The following is a 25,248-nucleotide window of genomic DNA, read 5'->3' as shown; positions in this document are numbered from 1 at the left end:
AGCGCGTCCCATTTTTGCCTCCTGATTGGTGTGTTAAAAAGAGGGCGTGGCCGGAAAGCCAACTAAATAGAGCGGCGATATACACATAACGCTTAGAGGTGCGGTTTGGGTTCGGGGAAAAGGTGGAGGGTTGTGTTGGCGGCAGAGACCGGTTTCTTATCTCAAATACCAGTTTAGTAGAAGAGAATTAGAGTTTCTCACCACAAGCCCCAATCGAACCAGCGGTAACTGCAGACAATTTTGACCGTGTATCCCAAACCCTGGCTTGGAGGCCAGGACTTCCGGATCATCCATTTAACTTGTACAGATTCCAGACCACAAAACAGCGGTAAAAAAAAATTGCGCTCGTCTGAATCGGGTGCTCGGTTCGCAATCCCGAGTTTTTGCTTCCTGCTTGCATTGATATTCTGCCCGTCCTCGTCCTCCTCCTCCCTTCACGCCCCGATCAACAGGGCGAAGGGATTCTCCCGGCGGCTGCAATTGCAAAGCGCCGCGTGTAGCCGCTCTTGCTCCGGTTTGCCCATGCGGGGTGGGACCACCTAGGTCGGGGGGGGGGGGTAGGCAACCGTGACTCTTTTGTGACTCGTGGACCTCAACTCCATGCTGGCTCAGGAATTCTGGGAGTTGAAGTCCACGAGTCACAAAAGAGCCAAGGTTGCCTAGCTCTGACCTAGGCAGCCGAATTTGCTGATGCCAGTCGGTTAGCATTAATCCCCCTCAACTGAGAGTTAAGGGAGGTAAGATCGGGATGGGCTTCCGTTTCTCGCCGTGTGTGGCTGGAGTGATTTGTTTAAACTGCAATGCGGTGTGAGTTTAGGGATCCAGGTTGGTGGCTTAACTGGGCAAAATGATGCATCATTGGACAAGCTGCTTTAGAACTAAACTACTTCCAATGAGCTAACTCGTATCCAGAATCCATGACTCCTGCAGAATTGAAATTTGACAAATTTTATAAAACATGTAATGATATAAGCATTATCATAAAACAGTTTATGGCATAATGCAAAATGCTACAAATATTTCCTATGCTGATGTTTGACTGCTATGCAGTTAAACATGGGCTAAACAGATTATGACATAATACAAAATGTCACAAAACAATTCCTGTGCTGATGTTTGACTACAGTTCAACATGGGCTATTTTCATCCCAGCTTTTCCAGTGAAGGCAGTACAACAGAAGGCCTTGAGTAATTTGGTAAGGAAATATCTCTGAAATGCCCAACTGGACTTATTTTCTTGTTGATTTGAGACAATGTTCTGCTGCCCATCCAAGCAGCTTCTTCAGTCTGAGTAGGCAGAGTATCCAGTTGCCCTGACTCAACTTCCCAACAATTCTACCTGGAAGACAGAATCTTCATTGACCTATTGCCACACACTTTGGGGAAGAAACCCTGAGGATGGTGCATGAATGCCCCTAAGAATTTTAGGAGTTGGCATGTTATAACAGTTCTCTGCCCACTCAGGTTCCCTTGACCGACTTGTTCAGATTGAAGAAGTTGCTTGGATGGACAATGAAGCATAGTAAACCAACAAGAAAATAAGCCCAGTTGCCATGGCTTAATGCTACGTATCTCTGATATGTTAACTCAATGGGGCACAGATTTTCTAGTTATTAGTAATTTTTGATTAAGCATCATGCTGGGTGAATGTAGCTACAAGGCAGATGTTGTAAGGTCTTTTGAGAAAGGCAGGGGTAACAACAGAAGAATTGCCTTGCAATATGCAATCCAGTATTTGGTGTCTAAACACAATTACTAAGTTGCCTTTGGAATCTCAAAAAGCAGACTATAAAGGCAATGACCTCCCTCAGTTATGTTTTTCTAATATTTAGTATCCAGCAATGCTATTGACTCCATCCGTGGATATTTTACTTGGGCAGTATGCTTAAGAGATATATTGAAACTTCTGATGTTTTGCTAATAAATTGGTATATACTAGGTCTTTGAATTGTGACTCTTATATATGAATTGATCCTTCATGTTGTTTTCTGGTCCTTTGTTCAATCTCTTCCCAAAATATTATTTTTAATCATAATGTTTTGCCCTTCCTTACTTGGCATAACTTTCAAGAAATAATCTCACTAAATATTGTCACAGTGGATTTGCTTTTTTGCAATATGTACAAGACTATGACTTCAGATTGCCTTTCTCCTATTTTTAATACAATCATCAAATATTTTGCAGTTCTCAGTAATTTAGTAATCACATTTTGGCTGCTGCGGCTTTTTCTTAGACTTGCATGAAATAAGTATCTACCAAAAAGTCCAGTTAAAGAACTATTTGAAAGAACAGGAACATTACACTATTTGGCATCTAGATCAGTCTTCCCTAGTATCCTGCTGATGTTAGATTTGGAAATTTAAATCCACCAAATTTGGAGATCATCAGGATGGAGAAAACTGCCCTAATGTATATTTTTCTTTTTTTTCCTTCTGTTCCAAATTTTATGTTGTTCGAGGACATAATTTATGCAGCTTTCAGGGTTTTTTTTTAATGTGATGCAGATAACAAACACCAATAATGTTTTAGTTAACCTAGGAAAATAAAGGATCTGAATATCTCTGTTAAGATTCAGTATGTTTCTGATTATGATAATGAAGCCAAAATGGCATCTTTCTTTGTTTCTGAGGTTGCTAATGCCTGACCAAAGTTGGTGCAGTGCGGATCTAATAGAATAACAGAATAACAGAATTGGAAGAGATCTTGGAGGCTTCTAGTCCAACCTCCTGCTCAAGCAGGAAAGCCTATACCATTTCAGACAAGTGATTGTCCAATCTCTTCTTTAAAACTTTCAGTACTGTAAGCATCCACAACTTCTGGAGGCAAGTAGTTCCACTGATTAATTGTTCTAACTGTCAGGAAAGTTGTCATTAGTTCTTGGTTGGTTCTCTCCTTGATTAGTTTCCATCCATTGTTTCTTGTCCTGCCTTCAGGTGCTTTAGAAAATAGCTTGACCATCTCTTCTTTGTGGTGGCCCCTTAGATATTGGAACACTGCTATCATGTCACCCCTAGTCTAGCAGGACTCTTCTCTCATCCTGCAAAAGTAATTCTCCAGGATTGAGGAAAATGTAAATATGTGACATTAGGTATTGGAAGATTAGATCCAAACAGCTGGATCCAGAAAGATTTGTAGTTCAGCTTTCTATTTTCTATAGTGGACATCTTTGAAGTATTTTTGATATGTTACTGTTAATATTGTGATGAATACGAAATTAAAGAGATGAGGCACATTTTATTTTTTTTCTTTCAGCCAAGTACAGTTATTGGAAGATAAAGAATTATGGAAGTACTACGGCCAGTACTGATAAGAATTGATGGGCGTGTTTATAGGAAAAATTTTATTCAAGAGCAAGCTTACCAACAGGAAGAAGAGGAAGATTTTAATACAGGTAAAATCACTGCTGTACAGGATTCCTTCATTTTGTTTATATCTTGTTCTACCTCCAAATGGAAATTTGAAGAGGCTGCCATAATGCAAAAGACAATGTGAAAAACTATAAGATAAAATGTCCATAGCTTCTATTTGACTATTTAAGAAAACATTGATCTAGCCAATAACTAATATTTCATAAACATAACATAAAATAACACATTGTATAATAAACATAAAGAGTGTAAAGTTCTAAGTCAACAGAGTTCACACATCATGCTATACAAGAATCACAATTAGCTGGGTTCAAATTTTGTTCTATTTTGTAAAGTAAAAGTCAGTAGTGGGAATTACTTGTTTGAGTCTTTTACTCCAACGCTCTACTCAAGCAGGACACAGTGACTATACCAATTCAGACAAATGGCTGTCCAGTCTCTTCCTAAAAGCAACTATAACTTTTGAAGGCAAACCGTTCCACTGATCAATTGTTCTGTCAGAAAATTTCCCCTTAGTTCTAGGTTTGGTCTCTCTTTGATTAGTTTCCATCCATTGCTTCTAGTCCTGCCTTTTGGTGCTTTGGAAAACAAGTTGATTCCCTCTTCTTTGTGACAGCCCCTGAGATATTGGAACACTGCCATCATGTCATTCCTCGTCCTTCTTTTTACTAGACCAGGGGTAGGCAACCTTGGCTCTTTTATGATTCGTGGACTTCAACTCCCAGAATTCCTGAGCCAGCATGGCTCAGCTTGGAAACCTCTCCCTTTCCCCTCAGCATGGCTGGCTCAGGAATTCTGGGAGTTGAAGTCCACGAGTCATAAAAGAGCCAAGGTTGCCTACCCCTGTACTAGACTGAGCATACCCAATTCCTGCAACTGTTCTTCATATGTTTTAGCCTCCAGCCCCCCAATCATCTTGGTTGCTCTTCTCTGCACTCTTTCCAGAGCTTCAACATCTTTTTTATATTGTGACCAAAACTGGATGCAATATTCCAAGTATGGTCTTACCAAGGCCTTATTAAAGCCAAACAAACTACGTTATGCCTCACCATGTATGTTAGTTTTCTTATCATAATGGAGGAACATAAGCTGTGCCCCGTTGGATCGAAGTCCTGGCCCACATTAACACTAGAAGAGCAACAACATCATTAATAAAGGAATAAAATATAGTCCATTCATTTTAAAATTCCCATTGAGCAGTCACCATACTATGCAGATAGGTCGTTAAAGGAGTAAGAGTCCAAAGAAGTGCAGAAAATAAAGAGTAATTGATTAATACAGTAATGTTGTATATAAACAGTCATTGCTCCTTGAAATCTACTCATATTAAGCATACAGCTGGTCCTTGACTTGCATCAGTTTGTTTACTGATCAAAGTTATAATGGCACTAAAAAAGGTGACCGTTTTTCACACGACTCTTGTAGCATCCCCATGGTCACGTAATCAAAATTCAGATGCTTGGCAACTGGTTTATATTTATGACATTTGCAGTGTCCTGGGGTCATCTGGATACCTTTTGCAACCTGACAAGCAAAGTCAATGGGGAAAGCAGCTTCATTTAACAACTGTGTTACTAAACAACTGCAGTGATTCGTTTAACAACTGTAGCACGAAAGACGGTAAAATGGGGACTATCCCACTTAGCAACAGAAATTTTGGGCTGAATTGTCATAAGTCGAGGACTACCTGTGCTCAAAGGGTCTTTCTGAACACCTGTTGAAAGACGAAAGATTGCAGGGGACAAGATGGTGAAAAGAAGACGGGCAGCCTGGATTTTGTTTCTCCTGTTTTTTTTCAAGGAGGAGAGTGTTTTGAAGGGGGTTTTTTTGCCTATGTTACACAGTAGCAGGAAGGGTAGCACAAGAAACAATGGATGGAAACTAATCAAGGACAGAAGCAATCTGGAATTAAGGAGAACTTCCTGACAGTGAGGACAATTATGCAGTGGAACAGCTTACCCCTAGAAATCGTGGGCGCTCCATCACTGGAGATTTTCAAGAAGAGACTGGACATTCACCTGTCTGAGATGGTGTAGGTTCTCCTGCCTGAGCAGGGGGCTGGACTAGAAGACCTCCAAGGTCCCTTCCGGCTCTATGCTATTCTATATTTTGGCAATTATAGTTAGGGGGCATTGCAAAACAGTTCCAGGATCATCATTTCTGCAGTAGATAATGCAAAAACAGAAAAAGTGGATGTAGTCCTAGAGAACCTATTGGTATATAGTAGACTCAGATACATTTCTGAACTGTTGAAAAATGCTACTACTATCAGATTATGTTGACTAGCTAAATATAAGAAATTTTTAATAAAAGAAAGCTGAAGTTTATTTTGGGCACATATTTTTTGTGTTTTAAGTTGCTTTTAAAGTGGCTGTTGAGCCCCACATATGTTGTTGCAGTCCAGATTACATGTTACTAAAAGAATGGTGAACAGTGTTATACAGGATGCTACAAATGAAGAGAGTCATTTTTAGTATCAGCTTTAGCAGACAATATCTTCAGGCTTAGAACAAACAAAGGAAGAGAAATTATGAATAAGTAGATGCCTATTTAAACAATTGCACAATTATTGGAAATGCTTAACTATTTCCAGTTTCCATCCAAACAGTAAGCAAGCAAAATGTATAGGAAATCTTTCTAAAAAAGAGAAAGTCTAGAATTGACCATTTTCTATTGCTTTAGGCTACATATTGCTCAAAGCTTAAAATCAATCCCTCTGACATAACTGTTCCTTTGTTTCTTAAGTCCTAAATTTCAAGGAGATTTAAAATCCAAAATAGTTGAAAGAGCAAATGGGACACATATCAATTTAATCTATTCAATTACATATATTAGTAACGGCTTTTATTGCTTGACAAATGCTGGCAGAAAAAGTACATAAAATGATATTCTTCCATTGGTTATGAATTCTTTCAGCATGTTAGATGAAAGTACCTACTTAATACAAGCATAATTACTTGCAAAAATTCTTACATGTTGCTAGAGTAATTGAATTCAAAGAATTAGATTTAGTCCTTGCACAATAATGAACACAGGCAATAAAACATTTTGTACGGTAATATACTTTTGATATAACAACAGACCTAGAATTTTTAAAATTATCCATAACAGATCTTGTCTACATAGAATACATCTGAGGACCTACTGGATGAATTCATTTTTGTAGTCATAAATAAAGAGGAATGTGATGTATATATGTAAAATATTAATTTTGCAGGTGCTAATTAAAGATCTGAGGTGGTACTAATGGTGATTATGATTTAGCTAGATTAAAGCCTTCAAGATATCAAGTTGCTGATGGTTCCATGCAATAAAAGGACATTTGAAGCTGGAAAGATAGAAGTACAGATAGTCCCTGACTTACGTCCACAATTCAGCCAGCATTTCTGTTGCTAAGTGAGACATCTGTTAAATCAATTTTGCCCCATTTTATGACCTTTCTTGTCACAGTTGTTAAGTGAATTATTGCAGTTGTTAAGTTAGTAACATGGTTGTTAAGTAATCTGGTTTCCTCATTGACTTTGCTTGTCAGAAAGTTACAAAAGGTTATCACATGATCCCAGGACACTGGAACCATCCTAAATATGAGTCAGTTGTTAAGAGTCTGAATTTTGATCACATGACCATGGGGATGCTACAATGGTCGTAAGTGTGAAAAATGGTCATACGTTACTTCTTTCAGTGCCGTTGTAACTTCAAATGGTCACTAAATGAACTGTTGTAAGTTGAGGACTACCTGCACAAAGGAATTTGGAATATAAGAAACAGAATATGGGGAAAGCTTAACACAGAAAGAGAAAGTGAATGACTTCAGACGGGAAGGCAGTGCAGAGAATGGTGAGGATGGCTGAAAAGATCATTGGCAGTTCCCTCCCTTCCATCTAGGACATGGGACAGAAGCGTTGCTTGAGCAGGGTCCGCAAGATTGTCTGGGATGCTCCACATCCTCTTCACGATCTGTTTTCCTTGTTACCTTCTGGGAGGAGGCTCCGTGGTATCCGAAGCAGAACATCGAGATTCAGTCATAGATTCGTTCCATATAATATTAACCTTGTGAACTCTAAAGCTTCCTCCTTCTGTTATGTATTCAAGATGGACAGTGATTAATATTTATATGTTACTTATAGGGTGTAGGTCTTACTCTATACATATGTTGTATATAGTATGTTTAAATGTCTGTTATGTGTAGACTTTGAGAGCAAGCAACTAAATTTCATTTTTAATGTGTGCCATTGTGCCCACAGAAAAAAAAAATAAAGGTCTGTCTGTCTGTCTGTCTGTCTATCTATCTATCTATCTATATTTACATCTTAGGCATCAGTGAATTGAAATGAACTGAAACTAGATACTTTCAATCAGAAAAAATGCTGCTTAATACCTAGGATACACAAAACAAGAGACAGCATTGCTTTCATAATCAGGAAGGCTATAGCAAAGATAGTACTTGAGTTCAGTATAGTCAGTGAGCAAATAATATCAATTAGACTCGACAGGTTATCCTTTCATATGACTCTTATCCAAGATTATGCCCCAACTGCTAATTCAGAAGAAGAGGAATTTGATACATTTTATGGTTTAGTTCAATCTGAAGTTGACAAAACACACAAAGAAGATGCAAAAATTGGAAATATTAAGGAAAAAAATGTGGCTGCATTTAATGCGTCTAGGGAACCAAAATGAAGTAGTGGAACAGCTTAGCAATTTCTGTCAAACCAATTATGTCTTCATTAGTAACACAAACTTCTCACAATCAAAACGATGCCAGTGCACGTGGATATCACCAGATGGAGTATGCTGAAATCAAATTGACTATCCCAGTGTATGCTGAAATCAAATTGACTATCCCAGTGTTTCCAGGAGGTGGAAAAGAGTCCAAATTTAGAAGGAGGTTGCAGCTTAGAATTGGAATGCCATAGGATGCCAGTGAAGAGACAGTAACTGATTCAAAGAAGATGAAACAAAAACGTAAGGGGTGTAGTGAACTTCTGGGCAATAGAAGTGTCAATATCTAAGATACCTTAAGAAAATATTTGTCAAGCACCAGAGAAATCAGGAGATCCAGGCAGTTCAAATGGATATAAAGATTTATTGCAAGCTTTTTTTTTAAAAAAAATGTAGTATTAATTTTTAACATAATCACCATAGTATTCGGTAGCAAACATCCACTAACACTTAAATTCTCTAATCTATAATCCACACAATAACTTTACATGATTTCCTCTGTTCCCCATAGTGTTCTCTTTTACCAACCTTAAGTTAATACAATTTTTATTGTTTTAATAAATGGTAATTAAATATAAAGGTTTTCTAATATTTCTACAAATAATAATCACAACAATATAGTATTCCTTTTCTATCTAAGTCATTCTGGTTGTCTCATCATATATCCTGTTTACAGTTCTTGTTAACATTTATTTTTCCCACAGTGTTCTAAATATTTTTACTGGTTAAGATTTTCTCAGAGTTAATTACATTTAAATATTTAAATCTATTTTTTCTCATATAAACCAACCCATTACTTTTACCTTTCTTAAGGAATAAATAAAATTAAAAAGTAAAAGAATGAGAATGAAAATGAGAATAAGAAAAAGTATAAAATAAAAAGATAGTATACTACTTAAAATCTAATAAAGCTAACACATATTTATTTCCCCAAAATTTTTATTCTTTTTTACCATAATTAAAATGTATTTAATCTAAAATATTCCCTTTAATAAACCTAATCCTCTAGTCTTTTAACTCTTAGTCAAAACATTTTTAATCCATTTATAATTTTCTTAAATATCTAAAACATTTCCTTTATATAGGCCGTTCCATCTCTTTTATATTACTCATATCCAACAATAAAATAAAAAGGAGAAAGAAAAAAACCCACTATATTACTTGAGGGGCTCCTCCCTTTTAAAATCAAATTCATATCCAAAATTTTTCTGTTTCTTTAACCATTTCCAAATAAGTGTTTCTTTTTTTAAATATTCTCTCTGATAGGCCCCATCATCTATTTTCTTACTTTTCACTTTAGCCTTTTTCTTTTGCCCAATGCCTTTCTTAGTGAAGACAAAAAATCTGAGACAAAAAATCTTTCCGTATTCTTATAGATGTTACTGTAAATGTAAAAAGTAAGTCAAGTACAGTATCTTTGTTAGAGGCATTTGCCCACTCATTTTTATTGAGAATCTTTTTCCTTCTTTTTCTTTCTGCTTCTCTTGTCATTTTTTGTCTCTTCAATTCTAGTGTTTTCCCTGGCATCTCTGCAGTCTATTTTATCCAGCCTTTTTTCTTATCCTCAAGTTTATTTTGTAGTGCTGAAATATAGGTTGTCTTTTCCAAGTCCAGTATTTCTTGTAAAAATGTTTTCACTTGGATTAAGTCATACTTCTTTGTTTTGTAGAATTCCATCTTTAAGTCTCTATCCTCGAATTTATGTTCAATTATCTGTTTTATCTGTTCCTTCTCTGTTGTATTTTCTTGAACTTCTCAACTGCTGCGCAGCGCGCAGGACCTAAAGTCAAATTTATTGCAAGCTTAAGCTCTCTACAACAGGGCTTTTCAACCAGTGGTACGGGTACCACCTGTGGTACATTGGCACCTGGCAGGTGGTACACAACCATCCTAGAAAAGTGGTAGTGGGGGAGAGGAATGAGCTGAACCGGTGGCAGCACTGCACAAGCCTGAGCGAGAGACGGCTGGAGCTGCAGGGCTGCCAGAACTTAGTGGAAGTGCCAGGATCAGTGCCAGGCTTCAGCTGGAGCTCGGCGCTGATCCTGGCGCTTCTGCTAAGCCCAGAAGCACCGATCAGCTGGAATGTTGCAGCATCCCCAGGGTCTTGTGATTTACATTCAGATGCTTGGCAACTGTACTTTATCACTTTCCCCCCCCCCTTTTTTTTTTGGTCATCAAGTTTTTGACACCTTGCTAGGCGACTGGTGGTACTCGGATATTGCCATATCCTAAAAGTGGTACAATGGGTGAAAAGGTTGAAAAGCCCTGCTCTACAAGAATCTGAATATTAACTGTCAAAGAAAATTGACTGTGAGTAGTTCAGGAATTCCAGAATAGGAATTCAAGGTTGGCTGGACTTAGATCTCTTGTGGATGTGAAGGGACTCATGACTGATGATGCATTTGACCCCCCCCCCTTGGGTTCAGCCTGGTCATCTCCTACAATATTCCATGCTTACAAGAATTTCTGGTACTAGAAAGTGACATTACATCAGCACTGCATTCATTACCAAATCAGAAGACTGCATGAATTGATGGAATATCTAAGGACCATGACAGATAACAGAAGAATCAATAAAAGTTCTATCTAAACTATGCCAGCAAATCTGGAAAACGACACAAAGGCCAACAGATCATATGAGTTCATTCTACATACCAATACTAAATAAAGGGGATGTAACAGAGAGAATGCAAATTCTCCTAAGGTATACTTACTTTCTCATTCTGGCAGAATATTAAAATAGGGATTATTAACCTTGTCTATCGTTTATTTATTTATTTTATTTCAAGGTTAACACTAAACATTCTGTAAATTATCAGATGTTTTAGAAATACATTATATATAAGGAAAAGTTATTTCCCCTTAACTTATCTACTGAATTGCCATTGAATGAACGTAATACAGACAGTTTTCATATATGCACATATGTTGAAGAAGATTTTTCTGGTTGGTAGAAAAAAAAATTGCTAATTTTTCTCTTTCAACTGAGAATATTGAATATGACAATGAGAATCACTTTGCTTCCAATCTTCAGCTTTCAGAGACCGCATCTGTATCCGCTATTCTTTTATGCTTTTTTAAATAGACATTTGCATCTGTGGCAGAATCCACTGAAAAGTGTCCCACCGAGTTATTTTGCAGCTTGTATTCGAGAGCAGATTAAAATAAAACACTGTTTGATCAACTGTAGCAGCTGCTTATTGAAATGGCTGCAAGACTAAAATGTTGGTATGATGGTTTTAAAAAGAGGTCAAAACGAGACGGGGAGAGGTCCCCCCCACCCCATCCCTTTAACTGGGTTTTCTTTCTTTAGTTGTTTAAGAAATGAAATGACTGGACCATCTTGGTAACTGACTCATTATTGGCTCATGTTTTATAGGTCTTGGAGATGATTCAGACGAACCCTGTGATGCATTTGTAGTAGAAGAGACAGAAAGAGGATATCAATGTGCTATGGCCATTCCTAGTCCACTATATAAGTGAGTTTGGGGGAAATTAATCACAAGAACTGCACGCAAATGGGTATCTTCTGCTCTAATGTTGCCAGAAATCTTTCCTCTACCTACACATAGATGCTGAAAGCTAACAATTCAGTCTCATGTAGGGTAATGTTGCAAGCCTGGAATGAGTTGCTAGTATCATTGGACTGCTTCAGAAGACTTGGTATGTGTTGGAATAGCCCATTTTGAGGTGTGAATGGCCCATTTCAATTCTAAATGTTCCGTAAGGGAATGTTTTGAAGTATAGGTAAGGGCTATACTTACCTCTTAAGTGAGTTCCATTGACAGCATTGCATGTCACACTGAAGCCAAATTCTTGTTTACCCATAAACAACCAGCATGCTGTTCTGCATTACTTTTTCTGCCCATATGGAGTGGCTAAACCAATCACAAATGCCACTTTTGAAATGTGCTAAACGTAGCTTCCAGCCCTGGTTTGCATGTAATGATAATGTTTGGCCACTTCTGTTTGGAGGGAAGGCATGAGAAAGTAATCAAGTAGGATGTGCTAACAAGCTTGCTTATTTCTAATCAAGTTACCATACTGGAAATTCTGTTATATTATGGAATGTAGCCATAACATTCAGCAGGGCTTATGTTTAGAAAGCAGATAATAGGATTGCAACCTAAAATGCATTTAGCATCATCATCTTTTCATGTTATCTTATGAGAGAATTCAGAAAAAAAGCTTAAGTGGCTGATTTTAACAGATAAGTGTATTATAACTTTTTTTTTTAAATGCTTTAGCTTGTTTGGTTTGACTTTTGTTCCAAACCACCTGGGCAGCTTTGGATTGCTTAATTTGATGTGGCTTCTATCTAATTTTGACTGCCACTTCTCACTGCAGTTCTTTGAGTTCTTTGTTGACGATTATGAGCATTATGATGCAAGCTTGTTACAATTAATTTACAATCAATCAGTTTTCCTTGCATCACTGACCAAAGTCCACTCGCAGTGGCCACCACTTGGGAATGGGCAGTTTGAGACTGGGGAAGACATAGTTTTGTTCAACAGTGAAGAGTTTACATGGGGAATATCCATGCACATCTTTTATTGAGATTGAGGACAAGCAAGCGATCCCACTACATGTCAAGCCATCACTGGTTTTATTAACTCCCTGTTTTTATTAAGACAATATTGCCAAGTCTTACCTAAGCTCTTTTTCACATACACACACCATTTTTGTCTCACATATACTCAGTAAAATTGCTACCAAGCAAGTGGTCAATGAACCTGAGAGGAATGGAGGAAATGAGCCACAACTGCCTATTTTTTTTCAACCAGTTTCCTGTTCGGCCGTCCTCCTTTCCACCTCATCTGCCTCACAGTTGTTGTCACGGGGATAAATGAGTCTCCCTTCATGTGCACTTTTGCTTCCAGATTGGTTTGGTTTCAAATAGGATCCCTCACTGGCCTTTGCAATACCACGGGCCCATCCAAGACCAGATTCCTTAGATTGCTTTTTGTTTGTTTGTTTCTTCCGTTCATTGTTTTTTCTCAGGCTGCTACCCATGTGCCATGCCAGTAAATTCACATTGCTAAATTTATGGAGTCTTATCAATTTTACAACCAGCACATAATCAGTTACAGCATTCCCTGGCTTTACTTCTATTTCTTCTAATTGGTGGAAGGAAAAACAAAACAAAACAAAACTACATGCTTCATCTACCAACTACCACGATGATTGCCTATCACAAGCTACATTTTGTGTCCCAAGGATTTGGATGATGTGAGAATTATTGTGCCTATTAAGCTCTTTCATTCCATAATAGAGAAGACAGTGGTTCTTGTGACACAGGAAATCATGTGATACTAATTAAACTTTTCATTCCTTTTTCTTCCTTATCCCACTTATTGTTTTTGCAGGTATATAATAGGAAAGAAAGGAGAAACTAGGAAAAAACTGGAGACAGAAACACGCACCTCCATCAGTATTCCCAAGCCAGGGGTAGAAGGAGAAATTGGTAAGATTTTGAGCTTGCAAAAATGAATAGACTTTTGAGTTTTCATAGGTTGGTCACATAAAATTAAGCAATAATATATCCTGGTATTATGTGAAAAAATATATATGTTATATTACCATGTATGAGATAAGCTACAAAAGGGAAATTAAAGAAAGAGCATTTCTTTCCCTTTCCATGAGAAACAAAGACTTTCCATAAATGGAGGCAGTCTTTCAATTCACAGAAAAAGGAATCTTAGTCAATGGCAATGAAACAGCTGTTATCCAATGTGCATCCCCAAATCCTTAATTTATTTGCAATTATTATCTCTTTTCCACTTCTTTTTCCTTCCTCCCGTCTGCTACAGTTACCAAAAAAAACAAAATAATCTCCGATTTAAGATAACATTCCACCCCAAATAGTCCTAACTTAACCAACCAGTTATTTAGCAATCATTCAAAATTATAGACAGTTCTGAGGCAAAAAAAACTTTACGGCTGATTTACAACCTTCACAGTGCCTAGCTGTCATGTGATCTCTACTAGAGTCAATACGTATTGTCCTGTGGTTTTTCCTTTTTTTTCCCCTCGCAAATCGGAGTAATTGGGGAGGAAGTGATTTCCAAAGAGTTTGCTCTTACATACATTGAAAGCAAGGTTTTCACACTGGCAGCCCAGGCCTGGGAGCTGTGGGCACACTGAATCTCTTTCGCTCCAATCTCTCTGCTGTCAACCTCCAGCTCGAATATCCAAATAAAGTCCAGGATCTCTTTCATTTCTGAAGATCTTACTGGTTTGTTGAATATATGACATGGTATAGGTCAAGGGTAGGCAACCTTGGCTCTTTATGACTCGTGGACTTCAACTCCCAGAATTCCTGAGCCAGCCATGCTGAGGGGAAAGGGAGAGGTTTCCAAGCTGAGCCATGCTGGCTCAGGAATTCTGGGAGTTGAAATCCACGAATCATAAAAGAGCCAAGGTTGCCTACCCCTGCTATAGATGAAAGAAAACTAACTCTAAAATCCCAAGATATCTAACCAAAGCATATAACAATGACAAACCTCCCAGATGTCCATGTAGTTCATGTAAACACCTTCTCGCTGTTTTGAGAACCTTCTGGTATCTTCTTCACGGTGGTTAGAATGTCCTTGAAAATTAGCAGCCATCTTGTTAATTGAGTTATGAGTAGAGCAAGTACCTGCTAGCTACTTGCTATTCTTAGATTTCTGGAGGGAAATTGAAAGACATTCGCATATATCCTGTCCAATTATTTTCCTTGCTTTCAGTGATCACAGGGCAACATCGGAGTGGTGTTATTTCAGCACGGACACGAATTGATGTTCTCGTTGAAAGCTTCCGTAAAAAACAGCCCTTCACACATTTTCTGTCATTTGCACTCAACCAGCCTGCAGTTCAAGAGAAGTTTTTACAATTCAAAGAGGAAGTGTTGGAGAAATGTTCCCATGTAAGTTTTCATTATAATATTTGGAAACAGTGGGAGTAAACAAAAAGTAACTAAGCTTTTCTTTCAAGATAGTTACAAAACAGAAAATAACATTTTAAATCTTGTTTGGCATATTGTTTCTTGTTTCTATCTAGCTTATTCAGTATTTTCATTTTCTCTCAATCTTTATATCTATTTTCATTTTGGAATGAGAATATATTATATGGGTGAACTCTAATGGAAGTGCTGATAATTATTTTGCTTCCACGAGAGCCTTTGATGATCACATTTCCTGGTTTGTGTGTTTTAATCCCTCAACAATAACAGCAGAAAATTAACTCATTAAGACACAGATAATGTGAGGAGGAAAGATAGTTTGGTGTAGTGATTAAAGCACCTGGCTAGAGATTGGGAGACTGTCAATTCTAGTCTTGCCTTAACAAATACTAGTAATAACACTTAGACCTATATACGCTTCACAGTGCTTTACAGCCTCAGCATATTGCCCTCAACAATCTATATCCTCATTTTACTGACCATGGAGGGATGGAAGGCTGAGTCAACCTTGAGCCAGTGAGAATTGAACTGCTAGCAGTCAGCAGAATTAGCCTACAATACTGCATTCTAGCCATTGCACCACCACGGCTCTTTTTAAGCACAAAGTCAGCTGGCCAATGTAGGACCAGTCCTAGGAAAGAGGCAGTGGCAACTACATCTGAAAACATAGCCAAAAAAATTACAGAGATTTGTCCAAATAGTTATCAGGAGTCAAGATTGACTGGAAGACCCAATGTATACTGTCATGGAAAACTTTCTTATTTCTTTGTTCAGGCTTTTTGTCAAATTACCGTAAGATAAAAATTAATTTAAAAATAGAGTAATATAAATGCAACGTAGCTCAATAAAAACCTTCAGCTAAAAGCCATAAAGCAGTGTAGTGCTTTTAGCGTAATTAGAAAGAAGTGCAAACAAAGCCTTTATAATCAAGAGAGACTCCACACAAGAGTCCAGTTCAGTCTCTGAGTCAGACATCGCAATAGAGAATGTCTTCCTTAAAAAAAGGATTTTACTTGCTTACCGAGATCAATTCTATTCAAGTTTTGTGGTATGTCCGTGAAGAGGGATGTGGGAAGAATATATATCGAGCCTCTCTTAGATGTTCCCAAAGGGTCAGTACTCCTTCAAGGATAAAATTTATCTTCTATATATAAAATCAGATTTTTTAAAAATGGGTTAAAATAAGTTGCATTGGACCTTGATTTATTTTATAATTTATTTTTTGTTTATATATATCTGTAAAGTTTTGCTATTAAGGCAAGGTATGAGGACATTTTCATCTTCTGAAAATTGCTTTAGTATCTTCATTGGGATTATGCAGGGTGTCACCAGAGGGAGCCTTTTTGTTCCTTCTCTTTATGATTTGACCCCTCCAGACATGAAGAGCATCTCTAAAAATCTGTTGTTTCAAATTGAGGCTTTCATAGAGAAGGTTTTTTTTTCCATGTGCTTTATAAGGCTCCTTTATCATTTATTCTTTATTGGTCAAATATGATTGGACACATAAGGAATTTGTCTCCGGTGCATAAGCTCTCAATGTACATACAAGCAATAAGTGATAAATCTTGATCATAGTCATCATAAAAACACATTCATCATGAATCATAGGGTACAACACCTAGTGATAGTAATAGGATAATAAAATAAGCAATCAACATAATCCTACTACCGGTAGGATACTAAATAAAACATTGTAAATTGTAAGATACAAGCAGCAAAATTATAGTCATAGGTAGATTAGAAGATAGGTAATAGTAAAGATGAGAATTTGGATTAATTTCAATTTGACCTGGATAAGGGCCTTTCCAGTGAAATTTTCCCATAAATGGTCTACAGCAAAGAAAATAAGGAAGACAGTTATGAATCACGTACATCTTTCTTGTTTGAGAGGCCTGAAGTATAGAATATACAGGTAGTCCTTAAGTTACGAACATAATGGAACCTACCCATCATGGTTGTAACTTATGACAGTCGTAAATCAGGTCACCCACACGACCAATGCAATTTTACAATCATTTTTGCAGCGGTTGTGAAGTGAACATAGTGTTTGCTATGTGAACTGGTTTTGTCAAAACCTGGCAGTAAATGCTGGTTTGGGGCAAAACTGTTGTAAAATGCAGTCATGTGACTGGAGGATGCTACAGAGTGGTTATCTGAAGGCGGGGAGGGACCCGACTGTTGTAACTTTGAATCTGGCTCTTAAGTACCCCAAGGGAGATCCATTGTAACTTAGAACAGTCATTAAGTGACCAGTCGTAAGATGAGAAGTACCTGTAATATATAGTAATAGTAATAGTAGTAAAGTTGGGAGGGACCTTGGAGGTCATCTAGTCCAACCCCCTGCTCAGGCAGGAAACCCTACACCATTTTGGACAAATGGCTGTCCAGTCTCTTCTTAAAAACTTCCAGTGTTGGAGCATTTACTGCTTCTGGAGGCAAGCTGTTCCACTGATTAATTTTTCTCACTGTCAGGAAGTTTCTCCTTAGTTCTAGGTTGCTTCTCTCCTTGATTAGTTTCCACCCGTTGCTTCTTGTCCTGCCTTCAGATGCTTTGGAAAATAGCTTAATTCCCTCTTCTTTATGGCAGCCCCTGAGATATTGGAATACTGCTATCATGTCTCCCCTTGTCCTTCTCTTCGTTAAACTAGACATACCCAATTCTAGCAACCGTTCCTTATATGTTTTAGCCTCCAGTCCCCTAATCATCTTTGTTGCTCTTCTCTGTACTCTTTCTAGAGTCTCAACATCTTTCTCTGACTTTGAAAAAAATTACTTGGTTAAACATACCTGCGTGTTTGTGGCGTTTCTACGGAGTTTCTGTTGGATCCCTCCAAACTGGCCAGCAGATGCAATTATGCTTTGTTACTTTATTTATTCACAATCCTCACCATTTTTAAGCAAAGAAATAAGTCATTGCAAGAGTCTACTTTTTATGAAAAATAAAAGTTAGACTCGGAAACACATGATCTGCTTTCCTCTTAGGAATGGAATGGAATGGAATGGAATAGAATAGAATAGAATAGAATAGAATAGAATAGAATAGAATAGAATAGCCAAGGACCTGGCAGCCAGGCAGCATAGACAGGACTCTGCCCTCACACCCCATCGTGCACAATTGATGCTGCAGGGCACGGGCAGAGGGTGTGGCCGCCATAGTGCTTCTGGGCTGCCTGGGCGATCTGCAGCGGTCCCTGGAGGTGGTGAATGGCCCTGTGGGCAGGCGGGGTGGAGGATAGGCCAGCGGAACAGGGGCAGGGCAGGGGGTGGAGCGGGGGCAGGGGCAGTTTTTGGGCACTCGGTCTCTAAAAGGTTTGCCATCACTGACCTACACCATCTCAGACAGGTGAATGTCCAGTCTCTTTTTAAAAACTTCCAGCGATGGAGCGCCCACGATTTCTAGGGGTAAGCTGTTCCACTGGTTGATTGTCCTCACTGTCAGGAAGTTTCTCCTTAATTGCAGGAGAATTAATTATTTAGTTAATTAATTAATTAACTAATTCTAGTTAGATAGATAGATACACAGCCTGGATTGCTTTCTTGAGACTCTGCCGGGTCTTGTCTTTCAGAGTCAGACCTGCCCTTCCTAGCCCACCTCATCTCACAGCAGGATGCTCCAAAAAACCCAGGAATCTTGGAAAATCTATGCAGCGCAGCCCAATAAAGATATATTAGTGCTATGCCAAACAGCAGGAAAGTTTGTAGGATGCTCAAAGACACCTGGCAATATATCTGTTGCCGGGTGCAGTTAACCGTTGGTGCTGCTGTTTCAAGCTTAAGAGTGGAACAACTATTAATGATGTCTCTATTCAAATATAATTGAATAGCAATCAGAAATGCAGATAAGCCAGCGCACAAATTTCAGGTGCCGAAATTAGCATTTTGGCTGTTGTTGAATAATGAGTCGGTATCATTGCCTCCGACTAGAGTAGTTACCATGGTAACCATTGCTCCCTCCATTGTAGTGCTGTAGTCGCTGGTTTAAATATATTTTGAGAATGACTCCACCCCACTTTTCCCTTTCTTTTTCACCCTGTCATGACAATGATGAAGCTGGCATTAAAAATGTAAAAATCAGACCCTTCCAAGCTTTTACATTAGGTAAGCGTCTTGTCTATGAAGTGCGAAGCTCAGACACTAGTATAGACACATTAATTTTCCTTCTGTTATTAATAGAGGACCACTTCTATATTTCAGTAGAAGCTAATGTTGCAGGTTAGCTTAAAATGCAATAACAGCTATTGCAAATCCCAATTTGTCGAAATGAAAGGGAGGGTGAATTCAGCTCCCGTAAGATTTTAAATAACCTTTATTATTATTTGTTCCTGTGGGCATAAAATTTAGTTGCTATCACTTAAATATGAGCCAGCCGTGTGCTGCAGCTGCCAAAAAGGCCAACACAGTGCTAGGCTGCATTAACAGAGGGATAGAATCAAGATCACGTGAAGTATTAATACCACTTTACAATGCCTTGGTAAGGCCACACTTGGAATACTGCATCCAGTTTTGGGCCCCACGATGTAAAAAAGATGTTGAGACTCTAGAAAGAGTACAGAGAAGAGCAACAAAGATGATTAGGGGACTGGAGGCTAAAGTATATAAGGAACAGTTGCTGGAATTGGGTATGTCTAGTTTAATGAAGAGAAGGACGAGGGGGGGGGCATGATAGCAGTGTTCCAGTATCTCAGGGGCTACCACAAAGAAGAGGGAGTGAGGCTATTTTCCAAAGCGCCTGAAGGCAGGACAAGAAGCAACGGATGGAAACTAATCAAGGAGAGAAGCAACCTAGAACTAAGGAGAAACTTTCTGACAGTTAGAACAATTAATCAATGGAACAACCTGCCTCCAGAAGTGGTGAATGCTCCAACACTGGAAGTTTTTAAGAAGAGACTGGACGGCCATTTGTCTGAAATGGTATAGGGTTTCCTGCCTGAGCAGGGGGTTGGACCAGATGACCTCCAAGGTCCCTTTCAACTTTATTATTGTTGTTGTTGTTGTTGTTATTATTATGAACACAAGTCAAATATCTGCTTGAAATAGAAATGTTATCTCTCAGACATTGCAGGCAATCCTCAACTTACAACCATCCGTTTAATGACCGTTTGAAGTTAACAATGGTACTGAAATAAGTGACTTCTGACCATTTTACACACATACAACCGTTGCAGCATCCTTATGGTCACATGATCAAAATTCGAATGATTGGAACATGGGCATGTGTTTAGGACGGATGCAGTGCCCTGGGGTCACGTGATCCTATTTTGCGATCTTCTGACCAGCAAAGTCAATGGGGAAGTCAGTTTCACTTAACTTAGTAAGAACTGCAGTGATTCAGTTAACACCTTTGGCAAGAAAGGTCGTAAAATGGGCAAAGCTTACTTAAGAAATGTCTTGCTTAACAACATAATTTTTGTGCTCAGTTGTCATAAGTCAAGGACTATCTGTATCTGAAAAAAAAAAGTGTGTTTGCACCTTGAGTTGATCACTCAGTACCCCAGAAAGGGAAAAGCATGTCTTTGTGGAAGGCCTGCCATGCTAAAAATATAACACTTCCACTATTGGAGACACCACATCTCCAAATTTATTTATTTAATCAAATTTATACAGGTAGTCCTTGAAGTTACAACTATAATTGAATCTGGCAATTATGGTTGTAAGTTGAGATGGTTGTAAAGCAAGTCATCATGTAACCAGACCCGATTTTAACAACTTTTTTTATGGTGGTCGTTAAGTGAATGCCATAGTCATTAGGCAAACTCATTGTGTGCCATGGGCTCGGGTTTTTTTTTATATGTGGGCCAGTTGCCAAGCACCTAAAATGCAGTCACATGATTACGTAGGGGAAAGGTACAACATCAGAATTTCAAAACTTGTAAGTAGCTTTTGGAGCTGAGTGCCCAAACCGCAACTCAAAACCCACTTATTTATCGCAAAGTGCCAGGGCCACATCAGCATTGTGGTGCCCTCGGGGGGGGGAGGGGGGAGGGGTGTAGTCCACTGGGTAGGCGTGACTGCAGTGGTCACAGCAGACAGGGTGGGCGTGACTACGGTGGGCATGGCCACCTTGATGTTGCTCATGGTGGGGAAGCCTGTGGGTGCTGAGCAGGGTTGGGAGAGATCCAGGGGGTCTCTGGTAGGTGTGGTGGTGTCTCAGGAGGCTCATCCTACGGGGTGAGGCAGGGGGCAGGGTGGAGGTGCCATTGCCGCAGGGCAAGACAAGGCGAGGCAGGGGCTGGGGCAGCTGTTGCCTGACACCATCAACCCCCGCACATAGAGGCCAGCGAGCGCTGGTCTGTCAGCAGCCACAGCCTGTCGGCCCCTCAGCCGGTGCACTCTGGGACTCCGCAGTGTGCTGCCAATACTGGGCCAGCCCTCCAGCAGCAGGTGAAGTAGGGGAGGGGGGAGACACGTGATGCAGACCGCCAGATGCGCCTACTCCGTCCTATCTGTTTTTGCTTGCAGTTGGAGAGCAGGTCACTGCTAGTCATCTTGGCCCCGTTGCAGATCTTGACCTCGGCCCGCGCATGGAGCCTGTTCCCCTCATACACCCAACGCATATTGGCCCCGCCTTGGGCCACCATGGTGCCTAAAGGACCTGTTTGAGCTGCTGGTGGCGGCAGCGCACGTGCCCACAGAAAGGGCTCTGAATGCTGCCTCTGGCACCTGTGCCATAGGTTCGCCACCACTGACCTATATGGTCGCCCATTTTGCAGGCAGGTTCTTGAAAAAAACCACGTTGAGAAAACGTGATGGCTTTCAAGCCCTGTTTGTGAACTTTTGGGAGACTTTTACTTGGCCATTGTGGGGTAAAGGATAAACCAATAAGGCCTTTAATCTGATTTTGTGGCTCTCTTAATCCTTAAGGAGTTTGCTCTTCTGGGGCTGAGAGCATTTTCAACAGAACTTCTGAGTTATGCAGTTATGCAGGTTTCAAAACTTAAGGCAACAACCATCCAGGCAGTGCAATTGATTTGGCAGGGTGAGGGCCGAGGAATAAAAAAACACACAACAGAGGTTGTTTATTGATTAGGATAATGTAGACTCTGCTCATCTGCTGCCCTTGCAATAGTCTGGGTTCCTTACATAATTGGTCTGCCAGTAAAACGGTAAGGTAGGCATGAATCAGTCGGAAGTCCTTTGTAGTTGTGGCTCGGTGTATTTGGAGCTTCTGTCTGAAAGGAATTGTGCTGCTTCATCACTAAAGACAACTTTTTATTGACTGAGATTTGGGTTCAGTTATTTATTATTAAGTGAAAAATAGCGGCACATCTTGCATTTAGTTTGTTTGTCTGTGCTCTTGAATCAGCCAATGTCTATGGAGATTCTCAGTTTATCCAGGTCATGGTTGTCCCATGTTTCTCAAGAGGCAACTGGGCTGAAGATGTTTCACTTCTCATCCAAGAAGCTTCCTGGATGAAAAGCAAAACATCTTCAAGGAAAAACAAAGGAAGTCCAGTTGAAAAAGCACCTTTGGGACGTTTTGAATCAGTACAAAGTTAGTGATTACGATCACCTGTAGGGTGAGCATGAGAGAACAGGATCCCCAAACACAAGTGAACTGTAATGATAGCTTTAAATAGTCTTGTTCAGATATTCACTCTTAGAGACTCCCTTCAGTTTATTCATCTTTTGGCCAAATAACTTCCTTTCTTGGAATGTACATTGTACTGGAATTAAGCTACCTACAGCTTTAACCAACATTAATTTACCTCAGTGTTTCCCAAACTTGACAATTTTAAGGCATGTGGACTTCAACTCCCAGAATTCCACAGCCAGCGTTGCTGGCTGTGGGAATTCTGGGAGTTGAAGTCCTCATGCCTTAAAATTGTCAAGTTTGGGAAACACTGATTTACCTGTTTGGTAAATTTTACATTTAGAAGCAGGAAACAAAAAAATCATAAGAGATGTTCCTAGAACATTGTGTCTGATAGAAAGATTGTTGCAGTTTGTTCCAGAGACAGATTGGGCTGAGTTTAGAAAATTCCATGCTCTCCAATATCTTTAAAGAACACACTTTTAATATCTTAAAGCAAAAATTTCCTATAAATCCAGTCAAAAGCATTTAAAGTGTGCCTTCCTCAATCTGTATGAATTAATCTGGAAAAGAATTTCTTATCTATTTGATACAAAAAATAAAACCCAGGATCAAATTAAAAGTCAGCTACATAGCAAGTACTATCTATATTTGGATTTTAAAAAACCCATAAATTAGGAAGCCTCAGAAATTATAGAGATAGTGGAATTTATTATTGACTGGGAAGAAATACTTCTGACTATTCTGAAGTTAAATTTATTTATTTATTTGTTTTATTTGCCGCCTATTTCATTTCAAAACAACTTTGGGTGTTTTCCTATACAAATCCAAAGGATTATCGTACTTAAATTAAGAGAGAAATTTATTGACAAGTTTAAATTATACAAAACATAGGCACTCCAACACAGATAAAAGTACATAACAAACATATATGCAACATTTACTATATTGATGGAAAAATAGAACGATTGTCAAGATGTTTGAGTGTTCTTATTTATTTTATTGACAATACTGCCAAGCCAGAAGATATAATTGGAAATTATTAAAAAGATGTGATTGATGAGGGAGAAAACCATGGATGTCTCACTTAGGTAAGCCAAACACAAAAGTTATTTGAAGCAACATTTATGCATATTTCAAATATTATCTTAATTATAAATGATCTATTATATACATTTAATTCCCAGAAGAAAGGAAACACTGTAGAGGGAGCATACAATAGAAATTATACATTTCTCTTCTGGCTCTGTAACATTGTCACTTTATACTAAATGGAGGGTGTAAAATATCTGATTTAATTGTAATTCCATATATATATATATATACACTGAAAAAGATTACAGATTTATGAACATAATTCAGCTTGGAATTGTAGTCACTGCAGTCATGTCGAGGCATCATAGGACCGGACCCAATTTTTTGTCATTTTTTTGTGGTGGCCACTAAAGAAAACCTGGTAGTCATTAAGCAAATCAGTTTTCTCTAATGGGAATTTTCCCCCTGAACTGGAAGTAAACACCAGAAATCAGCAAAAAATGTTGCAAAACACAGTCATGTGACCACACGATGCTGGAAATAGGTGTAAAGGTGAATTTCTGGGTGGATCTGTCTTAACTCTGAATAGCCATTAAGCAACCAGATGTAAGTCAAGGACTACCTAAAATAGAATTCAATAGAGTTTACTCCCATCTGAGTCTAGTATAGTATTCTCAGCAAGTCTACCTCCCTAAGATATATACTCCTGAATGAAATCAGTGTTTAGCAAGAAGAAACTGGAATTTGTAACTTCAAGATAGATGAAGGCAAGAGCCATTAGGATTTGTTCACTGCAGTCTATTCAATGAAATTTAGGTAGCTCTGGACTGATTCCACTTACCTAGAACAGCAGTGAAGGAATAAATAGAACAAGTAGTAAAGTTTTGGTGTGGTTTTGCATTTTCCTTGGTTATATCTTATTTCTGCCTTTTGACCAGTCCGTGGATTCTGAATTGTCATTTTGTCATGATTCCTTATGTCCTTCTTAGGTCTGCCTCCTACATGTCTCTTCAATCCTGAGTTGTTTTTCTCTTAGCTACTGATGTATCTCACAGTCAGTAGTTCTTCAAGATTTCTAACTAGCTGTACAAGTATAACACAAAAATGGAAAGGAGAATAAAACTTAGACCACACTTGTAATATTGCATCCCGTTTTGGTCGCCATGATATAAAAAAGATGTTGAGATTCTAGAAAGTGTAGAGAAGAGCAATTAAGATGATTTAGGGGATTGGAGGCTAAAACATTCAAAGAATGGTTGCAAGGAATTGGGTATGTCTGATTTAGTGAAAAGAAGGACTAAGAGTGATAGGATAGCAATGTTCCAATATCTAAGGAGCTGCCACAAAGAAGAGGGGACAGGAAGCAATGGATGGAAATTAATCAAGGAGAGAAGCAACTTAGAAATTGCTTCTCTGGTGGTGAGAACAATTAATCAGTGGAACGGCTTGCCTCCAGAAGTTGTGGGTGTTCCAACACTTGAGGTTTTAAAGAAAAGATTAGACAACCATTTGTCTGAAATGGTATAGGGCAGTGATGGCAAACCTTTTAGAGACTGAGTGCCCCAAAACCGCCCCGGCCTGCCCCCTGCTCTGCCCACTCCGCCCCTGCTCTGCCCACCCCCACCCGCCCACAGGGCTACCCACCGCCT

The 25,248-nt window shown here is 38.9% G+C and overlaps 1 protein-coding gene across 3 annotated transcripts in view; it reads left to right on the top strand.

The window, feature by feature from the left end:
• Positions 1–32: 32 nt before the first annotated feature.
• The window catches only part of ASCC1 (activating signal cointegrator 1 complex subunit 1), a 110,609-nt gene continuing 85,393 nt past the window's right edge, over positions 33–25,248 (top strand). The window contains exons 1-5 of one of the 3 annotated variants that reach the window (XM_039324662.1): positions 33–98; positions 3,253–3,391; positions 11,470–11,569; positions 13,457–13,554; positions 14,819–14,997. In XM_039324662.1, coding sequence (XP_039180596.1) covers positions 3,283–3,391; positions 11,470–11,569; positions 13,457–13,554; positions 14,819–14,997 — 486 coding nt within the window. In that variant the 5' untranslated portion in view covers positions 33–98; positions 3,253–3,282. The other 2 variants (XM_039324661.1, XM_039324663.1) reach the window with 2 other exon arrangements.

The sequence above is a fragment of the Crotalus tigris genome, unplaced genomic scaffold (assembly GCF_016545835.1).
Source record: "Crotalus tigris isolate CLP2741 ecotype Arizona unplaced genomic scaffold, ASM1654583v1 scf7180000024304.1987388, whole genome shotgun sequence".
NCBI classification, from domain to species: Eukaryota; Metazoa; Chordata; class Lepidosauria; order Squamata; family Viperidae; genus Crotalus; species Crotalus tigris.
This window is presented reverse-complemented; position numbering and strand designations above follow the sequence as displayed.